This window comes from Amia ocellicauda, chromosome 2 (genome assembly GCF_036373705.1).
Source record: "Amia ocellicauda isolate fAmiCal2 chromosome 2, fAmiCal2.hap1, whole genome shotgun sequence".
NCBI lineage: Eukaryota > Metazoa > Chordata > Actinopteri > Amiiformes > Amiidae > Amia > Amia ocellicauda.
In genome coordinates, this window is record NC_089851.1 from 50,288,763 (window position 1) to 50,308,017 (window position 19,255).

General features: G+C 39.0%; 1 protein-coding gene across 3 annotated transcripts; it reads right to left on the reverse strand.

Annotated features, from left to right (window-relative positions):
- Nucleotides 1-1,527: 1,527 nt before the first annotated feature.
- On the reverse strand, nt 1,528-17,867 carry tmem71 (transmembrane protein 71). 3 transcript variants are annotated; one of them, XM_066687613.1, is made up of 11 exons: nt 17,751-17,867; nt 13,591-13,694; nt 13,372-13,420; nt 12,048-12,260; nt 9,400-9,578; nt 8,541-8,768; nt 6,306-6,375; nt 6,123-6,184; nt 5,917-5,972; nt 5,315-5,353; nt 1,528-5,098 (listed from the first exon to the last, which is right to left on the reverse strand). In XM_066687613.1, the coding sequence occupies exons 2-10, from the start codon at nt 13,619-13,621 to the stop codon at nt 5,330-5,332; spliced, it is 912 nt and encodes a 303-aa protein (XP_066543710.1). In that variant the 5' UTR covers nt 13,622-13,694; nt 17,751-17,867; the 3' UTR covers nt 1,528-5,098; nt 5,315-5,329. The 3 variants fall into 3 exon arrangements, with proteins under 3 accessions (XP_066543710.1, XP_066543718.1, XP_066543701.1); XM_066687621.1 differs by lacking the exon at nt 17,751-17,867 and adding an exon at nt 15,524-15,727; XM_066687604.1 differs by lacking the exon at nt 17,751-17,867 and adding an exon at nt 13,904-13,998.
- Between the last annotated feature and the right edge of the window lie 1,388 nt (nt 17,868-19,255).

The following is a 19,255-nucleotide window of genomic DNA, read 5'->3' on the forward strand; positions in this document are numbered from 1 at the left end:
TTTTTTAACATGCACCTGCAGCTGTAGATCATATGAAAGCATATGATATGATATACTTTGATATAGATTTTCAAAAAGCTTTTGATAAGGTTCAACACCAAAGACTGATCCTCAAATTGGAAGCTGTAGGCATTCAGGGTAATGTAAGTAGATGGATTATGAACTGGTTGATGTATAGGAAACAGAGGGTGTTGATTAGAGGAGTTGCTTCTAACTGGAGTGAGGTTGTTAGTGAAGTTCCACAGGGATCAGTACTAGGGCCTTTGCTTTTTCAAATCTATATTAATGATCTGGACTCTGGGATAGTTAGCAAACTTGTCAAATTTGCAGATGATACTAAAATAGGTGGCTCAGCAGATACAATCTTGGCAGCACAGGCTATTCAAAGGGACTTAGATAATATTCAGTTGTGGGCCAACACATGGTAGATGAAATTCAATGTGGACAAGTGCAAGGTATTACATGCAGGTAACAAAAATGTCCACTATAATTACACTATGGGAGGAATAGAACTAGACCTAGGAGTCTACGTGGACTACTCACTTTCTCCATCCAAACAATGTGGGGAAGCAATAAAAAAGGCAAACAGAATGCTAGGGTATATTGTCAAAAGTGTAGAATTTAAAACAAGGGAAGTAATGTTAAGACAGTACAATGCACTAGTTAGACCTCATCTGGAATACTGTGTACAGTTCTGGGCTCCACACTTCAAGAAAGATATCGCTGCTCTAGAGGCAGTTCAGAGGAGAGCAACCAGACTTATTCCAGGTTTGAAGGGAATGTCCTACTGAGAGACTGAGGGACCTGAACCTTTTCACCCTGGAACAGAGCAGACTATGTGGGGACTTGACCTACTGCTACAATGTCAGGATAACTGGAAAAACAGATTCTGGCTCCAGGTGAATAGCACATACAATTGTTCAAACTGAACACTAAGTACTTAAAAATTGCTTTGAGGTGTTTTTATTATTGTCCTTGTGGTTTTAGGGGGATTTGAAGGCCATAGTTACTCAGTATATTGATAAGGTCATCCACAGCATTGTGTATAATCTTGTATTGATTTGCCCAAGATGCTGGGTCATCTTTCAAATAATTGTTTTCTTACTTTTATTCATCCTCTTGAGTATGGTTTGATGGCATTGCATTCATCAGTTATGCCACAGACATAACCATCTGTATCACTAGCAAAATCACTGTCATGACTACTATCTTGTTCTGCAGTACAAGGCTAAAAATTACACCCTTGGTCACTGTGGAGCTCAACCCCATGCTTGCATCAGTGTCTAGGATTAATGTGTCCTCTAGAAGCGGGTACGCTAGTAGAGGGGCAGTACGGAGAGCCCACGTTATGGACTATTCACTTTCCTGTGTCCAGACAAAATTCTTGTTTGAGATGTGGCAAAAACTTAATTTGCAGGGTCGATGGAGAATTTGAACTGTATAATTTAAGCTATTACCTTCCACCCCCACCCTGCCCCCTCTACCCACACCTTCCCAGCTGAAAAGATAACAAAATGACAACAGAAATCGCATGTTAAACAATGTATTTCTTTATATAAAAAATGTTTTTGCTCATTTATTTTGATACATATAGGCAATGCATTTGTAAAAGCAAACAGTTTAACTCAGGGAGTCTTAACATTCCTTTAAAGAAAAACAGAGGATACAATTCCTGCAATTGCACTTTCTTCATTATTTGATTGATTCCTGTATTCGCTAACTCACAATCACATTTGAGAATGATTTTTAGAAGCCATTTTTTTTATATAAAATCAATACCAATTATTCCCCAGAGCAGAGGAATCAACCGTGCAGTATAATTCTTAGGTATACCACAAGTAAAAACAAACCAAAAAAAAAGGAAGGGAAGTGCTAAATGATATTATCCTACCCTGTTGATCCTAACATTTAAAAACCAAAGCTTCAAACAGTAGTTCATAGCAGCTAATCTTCCACAAAATACAAAAAAGCCATGGCACTGTCTGAATCTAAAGGCTGCTATAGAAAAATACTCAGAGCATATTACAATTCAGGAATGCATACCGAACTGAGTTTGGCGAACTCCAGAATCAAAGTTCAGTATATTTCTTCAATATTATTCCCTCACACAGTTTCTACAATCAGACATGAGCAACACTGAGACTGACCATGACTGTATGAAGAGTAAAATACTTTTGTCCTAGGTTTTAAACCAACTACTTTTTGTAATACTTCAAACAATAAAACAATAGATTATGCAAAAGATAGTACCACCTGTACATAACAGCAACCTACAAACCTTGTACCATGTATATACTGATGCTAAGATGTCCTTGTTTTGTAATGCTACATTTACAAGCAGGTCCCATATGCCCTCCTGTGTTGGTCAATATATAGGAAGACAAAGATAATAATTTAGTCTAATACTGTGTATTCCTTATTTATAATTAGTATATTTAATTATTTATCATAAAAGGAAGGCTTGTATACCAGTTTTTATTACTTAACAGTGCCATTATTTATACATGTTCACAAGCAAAAGAGAACAGCTAGGTTGTCTGCTTAAAAAAGATTTGGAAGATTTAATTAGAAAGCAAGATTGGTGTATCCTTTGATAAAAAAAAAAAACGTTTAAAATAATGTAATGAGGGCTGATGTGATCTGCTCAATCTTCAAGCACCTGTTTTTAATGCTGTACTTCACTGTAATATTCAGTTCAAACATAGCTTATAATTATATAAATGGTTAAATAGATGTATTCTATTGTTGAAATGCGTTCTCAGTTCATCCCAGCATATGCTTTTAACAGACTGTGTATGTTTTTTTTTTTTTTTAAGAGTGCCTTTTGTGCATAAATATATATACAGCTCTGGAAAAAATAAGTCCACTGCTAAATTATCAGTTTCTCTGGTTTTACTATTTATAGGTATGTGTTTGGGTAAAATTATTATTTTTGCTTTATTCTATAAACTACTGACAACATTTCTCCCAAATTCCAAATAAACATATTGTCATTTAGAGCATTTATTTGCAGAAAATGACAACTGGTTAAAATAACAAAAAAGATGCTGTGTTAACTGCTTCCATGCGTCTTGGCATGCTCTCCACCAGTCTTTCACATTGATGTTGGGTGACTTTATGCCAATCCTGGTGCAAAAATGCAAGCAGCTCGGCTTTGTTTGATGGCTTGTGACCATCCATCTTCCTCTTGATCACATTCCTGAGGTTTTCAATGGGGTTCAGGTCTGGAGATTGGGCTGGCTATGACAGGGCCTTGATCTGGTGGTCCTCCATCCACACCTTGAATGACCTGGCTGTGTGGCATGGAGCATTGTCCTGCTGGAAAAAACAATCCTCAGAGTTGGGGAACATTGTCAGAGCAGAAGGAAGCAAGTTTTCTTCCAGGACAAGCCTTGTACGTGGCTTGATTCATGCATCCTTCACAAAGACAAATCTGCCCAATTCCGGCTTTTCTGAAGCACCTCCAGATCATCACCGATCCTCCACCAATTTTCATAGTGGATGCGAGACACTGTGGCTTGTAGGCCTCTCCAGGTCTCCGTCTAACCATTAGACGACCAGGTGTTGGGCAAAGCTGAAAATTGGACTCATCAGAGAAGATGACCTTACTCCAGTCCTCTACGGTCCAATCCTTATGGTCTTTTGCAAACCTCAGCCTGGCTCTTCTTTGCTTCTCATTGATGAAGGGCTTTTTTCTAACTTTGCACAACTTCAGCCCTGCCCCTCGGAGCCTGTTTCGAACCATCCTCGCCATGCACTTCACACCAGCTGCCATTTGCCATTCTTCTTGTAGGTCACTTGATGTCATCCTACAGTTGTTGAATGACATTCGAATGAGTTGGCGGTCATCCTGGTCAGTAGAGAGTTGTTTTCGCTCTCTGTCGGACTGTAGCTTTGTTGTCCCCAATGTCTGCTGCTTGACCTTGTTCTTATGAACCACCGTCTTTGAAATTTTAAGGATGGAAGCATCCCCATGCTCACTGTATCCCTCTACCAGTAAAGCCAGAATTGAATCCTTCTATTCCTCACTCAAAACTTTCATTTTCAACTCTTTTGTCATGGTCAATAGTTATTTTTTTATTCTAATTACCTTTGAGGTACTACTAGCACTGTTTTTGCCATCCAACTGGTCCTATTGCAAGAGGATAGTGATGACCACAGCAGTGTTTTTTATATTTTCCCTCATTAAATATGATTTGGTTCAGGTGATCACCTAATCAGTACCTCATTCAGTAGAATGAGGTGTGTCTGTGTTGGAATTCAACAGACACTGGAATGGAATGGCTGCCATACATGTAGAGATGCTGATTTAAGAAAAATTTGCAGTGGTCTCTTAATTGTTTCCAGAGCTGTATACGTGTGTGTGTGTGTGTATCTATCTATCTATCTATCTATCTATCTATCTATCATATATATATATATATATATATATATATATATATATATATATATATATATATATAATATTTGTATGTACACTTTGAAGAAAATCTAAAATTATGTTTTAAAGGACTGCATTAAAAACTAGAAACAATATCACCTAGGAGCCCTTTAATACCAGGATAATACTATGTGTTATCTCACATTTCTCCCAGTTTGTTCACCTGTCAATATAAAACATAGCTGTTTTAGGTAAACCAGAATAAAACAGTACACACTTAATTTGATAATGACATTCAGAAAGTCTTAAACCGCTATTAATTAAGTGCTATTATATAAAATGTGTTATTTACTTTATTTTGATATATAAATACCCCCCCACACTGTAATGTATCTTAGACATACTTCAATAAGTGCCATTATCCAACTAGGGGTTAACTGTATCAAATAAATAATAATGGATATTTGTCAATCATTCATTTCAAATAACCTCAGATTATGTTTATCAAAATCCCTTGTAGTTCAAATGTTCACTAGCAACACTTATGAAAATCATGATTCTTTGTGTATTATATTGTCTAAATTTGTATACATACATATATAAAGGTACGTAACAATTGTAGGCCTAATATAAAAGAGGTTTACAGGATTGCACAATGGAATCTGAGGTGCTGGTTTTAACCCATCCAGTGATGCAATTCCCAAAACATTCTTCTGCCTTGTGGAAAGATAAAAACATGACAAATTTCAGAATCAGCATGCACTTCTGTTCACCAACAAAGGAAACTTTGAAGGTATAAGAGTTCAGAGAAGGGGGAGGTTAAAATCCCAATTTATAACTCACACAGATGATTAATTACTGTATTATTAACTTTAGGCAGATAAAGATAAACATACAGACAGATTTAATTGCTGAAATAGGATCAAAACTTACCTTTCTTTCTTGTTACTATTCGTTTCTAGAAGTGATATCCTGCAAAATACAGATATTGATGATTCTCGTACAAGACACTCCACGTGTAATTTGCAAATATTTAGCTAATTTAAATGAGTCCTTCATTTATGTAGGTCAATGTGCTCACTAAAGGAAAAGCCTTTACATTTTTGTTTTTAAGTTATTCAAAACTGAAAAAAGTGATTTATGCAATATGGACATCAAAAATGGTGTCAATTAAGAACAAATAAAGTATTTACTGATAAATATTCATCCTCATGACCTGAGAATTATTGTCGTTCTAGTGCTGTTGTTAATCAGAGTCTGCATGATAATGGGCAGAGCTTGGACAGGAACGCAGTCACTAGAAAATACAGCAAGCCCATCTGGAAAAAAATACTAAGTCCTTGTGTATATAACACTACGGTTGTAATTCAATCTTACCAATTTAAATTGTATCACTTTAAAGCATAACATTTGGCAGAACTGAAATGCATATGCAAATGCAGCCAATGTAGACCCTCAGCAAAAAAAACAGGACCAGTCTCTCCTTGACATTACCAATGAACAAAACTCACAAGGAGCCCAAACACAACACTCACCTCTGTCTCTGCTTTCCGTAACCGGGCAGCATTTCCAAAGGTAGACTTTGTTAGAACTGGGGGGGGGGGGGGAGAATGGACATGTAAAACATTTAATGAGTTTAATGACTGAATTTATTTTTGGAAAGTTGTCCTATTCAGTTGGCTTGCAGCGTTAAAAATGAATAAATGAAGTAAATGACATGTAAATAAATGCCAGCACTTACAGAATGAAGTGAAAATTAGCATGAAGGTAATAAATGCCACTGCCAGGCCTCCCAGCAGCCACCTGCAAAAGATAAATCAAGTCCCTCATTCTATCAACACTTAAGAAAGTTCAACATTGCATAACACATAACTACACAATATGGTAGCATATAGCACAAATGGAGGAGAGGAAAATACCATACCTGGAAAACAGGGCTATGCACAAGCACACAGTAAGGATAATGACAAATAAGGTCTTTATGATGGCAGAATCTGGGGAAAGAAGCAAACAAAAACATTAGTACTGTTATGCTTGGAAACTTTCTCTTTGTTTTTCATGTTTTACCTTGCATGTTTTACCCGTATGAAAGACTGATATTTTAATAATATATATTGTATATTCTGTCATAGATTCCATATACTGTATAATATATATTCTAAAAGTTGTCCATATGGGTATAGTGGGTATTTTGTATTATCATAATCAGTCTATATCGATCCACGGCTGGATGAAGGCCTCCGCCAGATGTTTCTACTTGCTTCAATCTACAGCTTCCCTTTTCCATGTCAAGACAGCAAAGTTGATTATTTAATCTTCCCATCTTTATTGTGGTCTTCTTGTAGGTTAGCATTGCTTTAGATCTATTTGATAGCTTCCTTTGTCCATCCTTGATCTGTTCTTCTTGCAATATGATATATTACTATCTGTTTGCCCACAATCATTTGATTTCTAATTAGAAATTAACAAGAATACACTAGAAATATCCATCTGCTATCAAATACTTTTCTTTGAAGGATGTTTTAAACCTCCTTGCCTAGCACTCAATGTCAACTAGCTAAACTTTTAGCAAGTTATGAATGTCATGGCTCAATATCATTTTACAATTCTGGCAATTAAAATTAACCCTGTTGGAACCTGAATGCAGTATAGCTTTCTATATACACTCACCTAAAGGATTATTAGGAACACCTGTTCAATTTCTCATTAATGCAATTTTCTAATCAACCAATCACATGGCAGTTGCTTCAATGCATTTAGGGGTGTGGTCCTGGTCAAGACAATCTCCTGAACTCCAAACTGAATGTCTGAATGGGAAAGAAAGGTGATTTAAGCAATTTTGAGCATGGCATGGTTGTTGGTGCCAGACGGGCCGGTCTGAGTATTTCACAATCTGCTCAGTTACTGGGATTTTCACGCACAACCATTTCTAGGGTTTACAAAGAATGGTGTGAAAAGGGAAAAACATCCAGTATGCGGCAGTCCTGTGGGCGAAAATGCATTGTTGATGCTAGAGGTCAGAGGAGAATGGGCCGACTGATTCAAGCTGATAGAACAGCAACTTTGACTGAAATAACCACTCGTTACAACCGAGGTATGCAGCAAAGCATTTGTGAAGCCACAACACGTACAACCTTGAGGCGGATGGGCTACAACAGCAGAAGACCCCACCGGGTACCACTCATCTCCACTACAAATAGGAAAAAGAGGCTACAATTTGCACAAGCTCACCAAAATTGGACAGTTGAAGACTGGAAAAATGTTGCCTGGTCTGATGAGTCTCGATTTCTGTTTGGCGGAGTCAGAATTTGGCGTAAACAGAATGAGAACATGGATCCATCATGCCTTGTTACCACTGTGCAGGCTGGTGGTGGTGGTGTAATGGTGTGGGGGATGTTTTCTTGGCACACTTTAGGCCCCTTAGTGCCAATTGGGCATCGTTTAAATGCCACGGCCTACCTGAGCATTGTTTCTGACCATGTCCATCCCTTTATGACCACCATGTACCCATTCTATAATGGCTACTTCCAGCAGGATAATGCACCATGTCACAAAGGTCGAATCATTTCAAATTGGTTTCTTGAACATGACAATGAGTTCACTGTACTAAACTGGCCCCACAGTCACCAGATCTCAACCCAATAGAGCATCTTTGGGATGTGGTGGAACGGGAGCTTCGTGCCCTGGATGTGCATCCCACAAATCTCCATCAACTGCAAGATGCTATCCTATCAATATGGGCCAACATTTCTAAAGAATGCTTTCAGCACCTTGTTGAATCAATGCCACGTAGAATTAAGGCAGTTCTGAAGGCGAAAGGGGGTCAAGCACAGTATTTGTATGGTGTTCCTAATAATCCTTTAGGTGAGTGTATATTGTCCCCCATTAGATATCACCTGGGTCATAATTGTGCCTCAGCTCCTCCTGTTTTGTATATATTTAATACTTATATGACTATTTCACAATCACATATTAAAAACAAGTTCACTTGTTTTCACCATTGAAAATAAATAAGTTAGAAGTGCATTGGTTTTAAAGTTTGGGGATTAGGGGAAACTGGATATGGCACAGTCCAAAACTATAAAACATCAGTGATATTTGATGATATTTTAGCAGGAAACATGAAACCTATGAATACGAACTCGGGGCCTGAGCTCACCTGACTGCCTGGGCTCCTTACAATAGTACTTCTTGGCGAAGAATGGCGAAGGGGGGGGCAGGTCCAGGAACCCCCCCAGGGACTGTCTGAACTGCTCGTGGGAGAAGCAAGCCTCTTGATCTAGGTCTGTGGGTGGCTCCTCACCCAGCCAGTCTCCAAGGCTTGGGGAGGGCAGCACGCCATCGTCTGTGGAGACGGAGCCCTCTTTGGCTGCAAGTGCACCACCGTCTGCAGCACAGAGGAGAAAATGGCAATCAAAGCCCTTCACTTTGCTGGATCTTATTCCTGCATTGTTGTGTTATTCTTCAAGAGAGATACACAGGACTGGGGAAGAAACAGGCTGCCTCCAAAATATCAACTCCAAGGGCTAGACCAAATCAAAACTTTGAGTTAACTGCACATTTAATTTATAAGTAGTAGAAAGTGGCTTCTGACAATAATTTTGGATGCGATACGATATTTTAATTATGCTTGGGTAGGTCTAGGATTGATTTGGTCTAATTTCTGGTAATTAAAATGAAATTGTTTAAAAGACAAATGCTCTGATGTAATTTCTGAAGAGATTAAAACTAAATTTACTGAGACAAACTGTTGTACAGGTCTGTTATTTATTAAGTTATTTACAGTATTTAGATTTGAAAATGTTAGTCTATCACCTCCTGATTTTAGTGAGTTCCACCATAGAGGTGTACCTATATTGTTTTGTACTGCACAGTCTGTATTGTACTGTATGATATTGAAACTGTCAATCTGAACTGATGTGTAAACAGGAAAAGTCTGCTGGACTGGATCTGGTCTGAAGCTATGCAGCTGTCCCAGATCCTTGACAGAGCACTGGTGCCAATGCCATGTGACTCACCACAGGAGAAAGCACAGCCACTGCCATCTAGGTCAGTGCCTCCCTCCAGCCAGGAGGACTGGGCAAGGGGGGAGTGCCCCGGTGCGAACATGCTCTCCCCCAGCCAGGACCCGCACGCCCCGCTCACCGAGAACAGGCTGGCCAAGGAGCGCCGCGGACGCCTCCTCCGCCGGAAAATCCTGAGAGGGGGAGGAATCATTAGGAAATCCATCAATCGATCAACAAAAGAAGAAAGATTATGTACATGTAGTGTGTGCAGTCGACTACCATTCACTGGACTCTTATCAGTGCTTACAGGGATTTATAGATAGACAGATAGATAGTTAGAAATACAGAATTAATTCATTGTAGAATTAAACTATCTTTTAGCTCATTTACAGTTCTTGTGGTTTAACTTGTCCTGTTTCACTTTTAAATCAGGTCAGACAGTTCTTTTATCATTCATAAGGGTAGAACTGCACAGTATTCTTCAGCTAATTTGCAATACTTTATAGATATACATATGTATAAATTAGAAATGATGGTTCAGAGTGAGCAGCGCATTCACACAGAAAAGCAATCGGTTAAAGTGACATCTACCAGACATATGTCTAATGACTGTTCAAAAGGCCAGAAATTACCCACTTTCACACTACATATAGAAACTACACTCTGACATTTTAGCTTGGAAGACCAGGGGTTTACCCATGGAAATGTACCATATGAAAATGTATGACTTGAAAGAATTCCGGTTATGCTATTATACAATATGAATTAGGTCTTTGGTCACAGTTTATATGCACTTTCATCTCCCTAGCAACAAAAACGGGTGACCTCATTACAATATTTGTCAGGAAATCACAAAGATTTAGCAGCCTACACTCTGAACTGAATCCTTTTGCTTTTTCACAGTCTTTGTCGCTTTGGCAGGCCTCACTTCATTCTTCATCTCTATAGAAAACACTGGCTGCTCTACGCCTGGTTTATTTCCGTCTCCTGGCATGGTTCTCAGTGATTACAAACACTTGATAATGTCTGAGAGGATTACCACATCTTTAATACATTCTTACAAACAGAGACAGCTTTTCTGTCAAGTCTACACCCTCTGTGAAACAAGAGACAATTTAAGTCCAGCCTGATACCTCATATAGGTTTTTCTCTACCTCTGGAGAGTCAGTCTCTGTCCATTGACTTTGAGTAGACAGATTCCAAAAGGAACCAGTAGCTGGTAATCAGGGGAAGTCCCTCCACTTTGCTTTATGCTTCTTTGTTTGTTTTCTACACAATCCCTTCAGTATTAAATAACTTTAACACAGCTGCATTGGTTTTAAGTAGCATATTGACTTCAATTTGTTCAATTTACATGGTATAATGCTTAAAGTCAACTCAAGGGACACCGCAAAATAATTCTAAGGGGAAACTTAAGTTGTTTTATGCAACCAGCCTCAGACCTCATAACACATTACAGCAGATGTGTGATAATTACTGTGGCACTAACCACAGAAGCAAATGTTGGCATCTCAGGCTCATTCTGATTAATTCTCCAATGGAATAAGCTGCTTGGTGGGTTATCATGATACATTCAAAGAGAATCTGCAGATGCTGTGCACATCTTAGAAAGTGGCTGTGCACAAGACATAAGACATGTCATGTTGAGAAGAGAAAAACTGAGAATTTCACCTCCTGAAAATATTTTTTCTAATGCACTCCCATTTCCATTGCTGAAAGATTTCCATTAACGTGAAATATAAACCTGGGTGTATTAACCCAATCCAAATAAACAATATATAAATATATATTTTCCCTTTATGAATGTCAAACAGTCCTATTTTAAAGAGGAAAAAGAAGCTGTGCCACTGAGGCTGGCATGCTGGATGGAAGATTAATATTTAGCAATACCCACATGCCATATTTGAATACTTCCAGACCTGCAAGCCTCCTGGTCTACTTATTAATTTCAGTGAATCAGATGGATATTAATCTTCAAAGACTGTATTAGCATTAATCTGAGCATTCCTCATCGCAGTCGTTGCAGTCGACAGAGTTCTTAACCTATAAAGACAGGGCCAGAAGATTTAACCCTTTCACCACAGAAACAGTGGGGGAGACTCGAGGAAGATGGTACAAAGCCTTTCAGGGTTGAACGGCTGTTTGTTAAAAAGGTGAAAATGTCCAATGAACGGCTGCTGTGACTGAAACACTATTATCTCTTGGGCTATGAGCGCACGGCGAAGAGAGTTAAAAGCAGAAATGTCACTTGGACCCTGCAGAGCGTTTGCACTTCATCAAAAGTGTGGCGGACTACACATGCTTACACACCTTCGTCAAGTTAATACAGATGTTAGAGGAGTTCAGACCCTAAGTTGGATAAAACAGTCACACTGGGAACAATAGAATGTTCTTAGGCCCAGACCAAATCATGATGTTGACCTAGGCAAGAATCCAAAATGACATATGTGTACTCAATATGTTAAATTCATCATTAGTAGGAATTGACTTTGGACAATAATGAATGAACCTGTAATTCAGTACACATTTTGTGATTAGCGGGTAGATCAAAGTTTTGATTTGGTTTAGGCCACTGTGTGGGAATTATTAACATTTGTGTATAAGTAAAGGGTTAAAGCAGTACATAACACACACACACACACACACATTCTCCTCCCTACCTGACAAGATTCTCCTTGTAGGACACGTTGATCTTGGAAGGCGTCAGACTGAGGTTGCCCTCCTCATCACAAATTAAGCTGTCTTCGGTCAGGACATAGTATCCGTTGGACAAGAGGCGAGGGCTGCGGCGGCAGGAACAGGGGGAGCCCGTCAGGGGGTCAATGGAGAAGCACTCGTAGGAGCAGTCAGGAGACAGCAGGGACAAACTCAGCCTGAGGGCCAGGAGCACAGGTCCACATCTCATATGCAAGTTTACTGTGGCATAACCATCTTGAAACCACAATACAATTGTACAGAAGCAGAATGATAATTGTGTCTAAGCATGGGGAGGTATAGTATAGCAAACCATGATTCAAACAATGGATAATCCTGACAAAGTAAAGTACAGGCATGGCAAAACCATGGGGACAATTGCTGAATTACAGTGCACATTTACTGGACTAGACTTTCATAAGGGTTTATTGAAAACGTCCCCGCATTAGCTAGGACTATAAATGCCTGTAAACTTGAGTTGCAGTGAATTTAGTCTTAGGCTGAAAAAGAAAGCAACAACAGTAACAACAAGAACATATTTTTGTTTCTTTTGTCAAAAAATTTGAAAAAAATCTATAATATTTTTGTAATTAAAATAAATAAAGATTGCATTTCTAAATATTGTTATAGTAGGTTAGCAAAGCAGAATTTTAGTTTTGTGTGTTTGTTTTAATCAAAGTGAGCACTTTTCCTCAAAATGAATTTACCAATAATGTTGATGGCTTCATTGTACTTTCCATTCACTTTTAAAACCTGATTATGGCCTACTTCTGAACCTGATCCTAGCCTGTTTAACCCAGATGTTTTGAATCAATTTTAACTCAATGTGAGAAGGTGTTTATCCCCAAAGCAAGAATCAAACACAGACATTAATTAAACTGAAACACAGCTGCACATCTTAGCAATCAAAGCCATCTGTCCCTCTGGATGGACTTAAATAACATGTGTTTCATATTCTGTGTGGAGTCAGGTGTTTCTATGCGATACATTGTGGGTGAATAATAATGCAGTCTTGTGTGACCAGACAGTTTGTGCAACCAGTTGTCTTCTAACCACTTGCCTCAGTGCCAGCTTGCAGACAAGCTAAAAAAAAACAGTGCTCATGCCAGGAAGCCTCGGGACCAATGAAAGTGAGACATTGATCAGAAAATATCACGCACCCGAGTTGCAGTGCGAGGCTGCTGCGCACCGGCCACAGCGCTGCAGGAAGTGGCATAGGCTGGCACACACACCTCTGAAAGGAGATATTGTGCCAATCCTACTTAGAACCAGGCAGATTAAGTCTCTTACCTGTGACATCTGTGATCAGTGGACTGTCCTTTCCTCTTAATAGGTGAACCTGTCCGAAAATACAACAGCCTATCATGTTTGATAGCCATTTCACACACAGCAGACAATTTGGTAAGGGGCAGTTAAAAAAAAAAAAAAGCCTCGCATTTTAACTGGTATTGTGTTGCCCACCTCTGCTGTCTAGGATAAGAGGTTCAAATAAGATAACTGGAGACTTACTTGTAACTGCTCCTGAAAACAGCAGAGCCATCCCCGGTGTCAGAGACAGCTAGCCAGCCGGTCAGAACCTAACTAGCAAGCCTTCCCGTTTTATCCCTCAAAGCCTACAAGAGAAAAGTCATTAAACAGACCAGCCACATAAAATCAAGGCATTAATAGTTAGTCTGCCTAGTCTGTTATCCCAGAGAAATTTTAATATTTTCTTGCATCAGAAATCAATATTAATAAATGCCAGAACTATCTTACACTTATTTCCACCCCTTTTGTGATAACACTTCTCTTTAGCATGAACATTTGTTTTCCCAGGGCTCACTTAATATCTGGAGCAGCTGTACATTCCTGAAAGCAGGACATCTGAAGCCAAACTCTCAAACGGTCTGCTGTGATTGCTTCCCTTCAAATAATGCCTCACACTCAGAAAACAAAAACGGCAGAATGAGGTCACTCTTCCTGTTAACCCCCTCCTGCCGAAGAGCTACACAGGCCCTGCATGGAAATCAGCAGACTGGAGGTGGAGCAGTTGGGACTGACCTCAGATATATTTCAAACTGTCACTGCAAAAAGCTTCATTCAAAATCCACACACAGCCAAGCAACTGAGACACAAACTGCACTGATCACAGATCCAGCTTTCTTTCAAACAAACCTTAATACATATGACCTTATCATTCTCAATGTCTTATTTTATAAAAGATGACTGTATTGTGCCATGGCAAAACCACACAAAGTGTAGTAAAGCTAAGTGAAATCATGTTAAAGCATGGACAGGTAAGGTATGATAAACCATGGAAACCAGGTGAAAACTGTGAAATCACTGTGGAAAACTTTCATAACTGTATTAATGAGAGTTAATTCATATCTACAGTAAAAAAACTATTGGGCATTGTTTAACAGTTGCAAGTGATGTGGTAATCAAATACAAATAAATCAAATGCACTTCCATATCCTGATAATGTGTGTATCAATGTTCAGGAATTCGAAAGGAATTTCCCTTATGCAAATGTTCCTTGTTATTTATTACCATATATTTTTTTTCACTTTAAACATGGTTTTGCTATGGCTGTACCATTGTTTTAATCTGGTTTCCTAAGGGTTTAACATGCCTTCAGTGTAATGATACACTCTACCATGAATAAACCATGGTCTACCATAGTAAGCATGCCTTACTTCCCATGGTTAAGTGTAGTAAATGCACAATGAAGGCATGTTGAACCTGTAGGAACCTACAGCAAAAGCCCAAAACAGGAATTTTAACAGCACTTACTGCATGGAGACATGTTTTTGTCCTTATTCACATGTACTCCTTTTTTTTTTCTCTGGCTTTAATATGACAGTGAGCCAGACCTTTCCAAAAACCTGCTTTGTCAATATAAACCTCACTGTGCCCAACTGCACACAGTCAATACAGCCACTTATTAGACACGGCTCAACTCTCTGCTGCTGTTCATCAGTCTTGAGTGAGACTGAACTGCCTGGAGCATCACCACTGCTGTCTCCTTCCTGACCTGACTGTAATCGCTGGCATTGAAACCGGCTGGGAGCACGCCTGCAGACAGGAGACTCTGGGTGAAAAGCCAAGTCTCGGTATTGTGTTGACTCGGCCAGCTAAAATCTATACAATGGGAGCAGAGGAGAGTGGGACTGCAGTACAGAACCACTGGAATATATATATATATATATATATATATATATATATATATATTCCCTGCAAGGGACCAATGCTAAGTCAGTGGATAATTACAGGTCGACGCACTAATTGCTTCATCTGTTAAAACACTACTATACCCAACAATACTATACTATACTATAGTAGTGAATTTAAAAAAATAGATACATTTACAAAGAGGTAATCCCCAAAAACTAGCATGCATAGTGCATAATATTGCAAAACTTTGGTCCACCTGCAAAAACAGATGACTGTTGTTAATACTCACAGTTTGAGTGCCTTGATCTTTGTGAGTTGCAATGTTGGTTTGTTTTGTCAACAATGACCATTTACTCATTATTTGCCTTGAGATGTTGTCTGCGGTTTCCCACTACAGTCTCGAAGCGCGTATTCAGAATAAGCTCCAAAGGCATCTTTTAAACAGCGCCATGATTGTATGAACACAGCAACGGCATCTGGCTGCTTAAAAAAAAAACATCTGGCTGCTTCATTCAAAGAACCAGCGTAAGCAAAACACAAGATGCGACCCTCCCTCATTCCCTTTCTCTTTCCAAAAGGTTTTGAAAGAGGCGGTTGCTAAATAAATACAAACGACATCGCCAGATTAGAATGTAATAGCTGTATTAATAATAATAATAATAATAATAATACACGACTTGATTGTGTGTCTAAACACGTGATCGCCCGGCTATCTGTTTTCAGACAGCGAGTAGAAGAGAGGATGTGGTGATACCAGAATTAGTGTTAAGAGCGACAGATCAGTGTGGTTTTCCTGGTAGAGGAAAGACGGTGTTTTCCTGTCTTTCTAGCTTCTGCCACGCATTAACCAACTCTACATCGCTCTTTAAATTACAAAACGGTGAAAGACACCAACAGGCTATAGTTATATCATTGTATTTATAATAGTTTATTAAATATTTTAAGTTTACTTTCAATATACTAGGCCTAAATAAAAAGTTTGGTTGCAACTGTATGTGGTTACTTTGATTAAGCAACACCTGGATTCTTAAGGGTTAACTATGCCGGCAAAACCAAATATGCCATTAGAAAGCATTCCTCAGACTAGGAGGTGGAAGCACACTGATAACAGTACACAGACTTCAGCTCTAATTTTAGTAGTGGCCCTCTCCATGCTTCTCCCCTCTGAAGATTCGTACAATAGTTACTTCAGTTAAGGGGGGAAAGCAAAAAGCACACATAACATATATGAGGACAGACTGGAGCAGTTAAGAAATAAAACAGTGAAATGTATAGAGCTATTTTAAATGTCATGTGCTGAACTGTGTCCATGTTTAAAGAGAATGACAAAAATGGCAAAGCATCCCCACTGCCAGTTTAATAGCTACAGCTATGAACTTAACAGGGTTTAATTCTACTCAATTGCTTTACAGAAATAACATGACAGCTGTCTGTGAACTTTAGCTTCGGCATTGTAATTCACAGGGACACATTTTGATCTTTATTTTGTATACTTTATTTCTGAATCTGTTCCTGCATTCACCGTGAACCTCCATTTTCTTACAGCTTTCATCAAAAGTCTGGCCTTTGAGTCTCCCTGTATGTGTCCGTGAGAACTATGACTCAAATGCAACCCTGACTTTCTACACAGGAACATTTTGCAGCTCCAAAAGCCAATACACACATTGGAAATTAACTACTGTGCAATTAAAGGTAACTTGTATTATTGTAGGAGACCAGATATGTTTTGATTACATTCATGTTCAATAATATTTTCAGGAGAGTAGCGATGGGTTTTACTAGTAAAAGAAAGGAAGGGAGCCTAGAAAAGTGAACTTGGTGTTTACAAACTGTGGTATCTGTGATATTGACTTCCTCTTCATGCTCAACTATGATGTGAGTGCATAGTAATTTGAGAGAGAAACTCTGAATAAACGTCCGTTCTAGGGATCTGGATTTTGGGAAAGGATTTTGTAAATCCTTTGTCTGAATGTGGGAATGGGCCAGAGCTGTCTAAATATTATTATGTAGAAAATATTCTGGGGACATAATAGAATCTCATTAAATTATTACATTAATATCAAACGCTATAGTGTGCAGAATATGTTTCTAAAGAAGAACTTTAGTCAGAGAACAGCTGATGCAAGATCCAGGCAGGAAGGGTAACCAGCTGCACCAGCATCCACATGAGCCTTAATTAAATTCACTTACACCAACAATGCTGTCAAATGGCTTATGCTTATAGAAATGCATGTGTTAAAAAGGACCGTGCATGCCCCCCTCTCATTGCACAAATCATTTAAATCAAATTTGAACACATGATCAATTTTTGGCATAGCCTGTACAAAAAGGCTACAGACAATGCATGTTTAATATCCAATTCACTTTCTGATGATGATGACCCTGATGATTCCTAGCACACTCTTTCAACACGTAGAAAGCACTGCAGGAATGCGGTGTTTAACCTGGACAGGCGCTCTCTGGAGTTTCTTCAAAGTTGGTCAAGACGTACAGAAGACAAGGCGCACTATACTTACTGCCTGTAACAGCTCGTCTGAGATGGACAGCGAAGCCAGAAACGAATGAAGATGATCTGCTGACATGCGCACTGATGTGTGCGGACAGCGGCGCGGTCCCCGCGAGCAGCCGGTCTGCGCTGTTTACTGCCTGTGCAGCCGCGCCCAGCGAGGCACCGCGCGGTCCTAGCGCCGCTTTCAAATACGCGCAACAATTAGGCTATTTTTAGATATTTATAGTTATTAATAACCGACAACAATTCATAGGCTACTTTAAAACAAGGGCAATTCAGTGATGTGAGTCGTGTGACCTTTATATACCTGTCCAACGTGTCTTGTGAGACCTACAAACTTGTGCCCGTGTATGTGTCGTTTACTTGGGTAGTCTGCCAACATGACTGTGCTTGCTACACACTGGGCTCCTCTGTCACCCTCTTATCAATGGCGCAAGATATTGTGTAGTCCCTTTTATTGCAGGACACTCGTCATCGACAGGCCTTTATGATCCACCTGTACTACTAATTGTCTAGGATGCAAAACATGGTTGTCTACATGTATTTTTGATGACATATAGGTTTATTAATTTCAATATTTTTTGTTTCTTATCATTTTTATTTTCTATATTCCTAATGAACTTAATGAGAAGTTAGACAGATCTACCCCACACAGCGTCATTTTGAGCCTTTCTGTCACTTCTGTTACCAGTAGGGGTTGTAGCATACTGTGGCCTGTGGCCACTGTGAACACATTGACAGGGACCATATCGGTGGATCGGTTTTGGTCCCTGATCACAGCAGGGAGACAAATATATCTGAACTTGCAGTTTTCGGTTTCAGGTCACTTATAATTGAATCGTTTATATGATTATTTAAATCCCATGTGTCGCCAGTTAAGTCACTCCCGGGACAGTTCAGGAGAGAGGATGGACAGGGCAGAGGCAGTGAGGAGCAAGTGTGGAAAAGAAGAAATTTATTTTAAATTCATCACTGCTGATCCTCTGGCCTACACTGCTTGCTGGTTGTTTGTGTGTTTGTGTGTTATTTTATGTATTTTCAACAATTTTAATTGATTTTAATGAACAAAGATGTGTATTTTTAATTTGCAAATAAACAATTTATATTTAAAATCATCTGGCTGCTCTCTCCCACAACACAGCTCCCCTCATTCTCAACCCGTGGCAGCCCTGCCAAGTTCCCGGGTACTACATATATATTTACAATACCTTTCCCCCTTTAACAGTGTTGTGTATGGTGTGTAAATAAGTGGAAAGAAAATATTTTAAATGTATGAAACCCTGAGACACTGACACAACAAAATGTGAACAAAGTTCAAGGGTGTGTATTCTTTGTATAGGCACTGTATATATCATGTTTAACAACTATGTTAAATTGTAGAAAATTGAAGTAGATCAAAGGATACTCCAAAAAGTCCACCTTGGACAACAAATCAGTGCAGTCTGAGATAATATGGACAAATCTTAAGAAGAGTGAAAAGGCATGGAATGCATTTGGAAGAAACAGCACACT

Excerpts from the sequence above, each read along its gene's own strand:
- tmem71 (XM_066687613.1), bottom strand. The coding sequence starts at position 13,621 with ATGGCTCTGCTGTTTTCAGGAGCAGTTACAA. Across the intron at positions 13,421-13,590 it reads GTTTTCAGGAGCAGTTACAA|GTTCACCTATTAAGAGGAAA; the intron begins GTAAGTCTCCAG and ends ATTTTCGGACAG. Across the intron at positions 12,261-13,371 it reads ACTGATCACAGATGTCACAG|GCTGAGTTTGTCCCTGCTGT; the intron begins GTAAGAGACTTA and ends CCTGGCCCTCAG.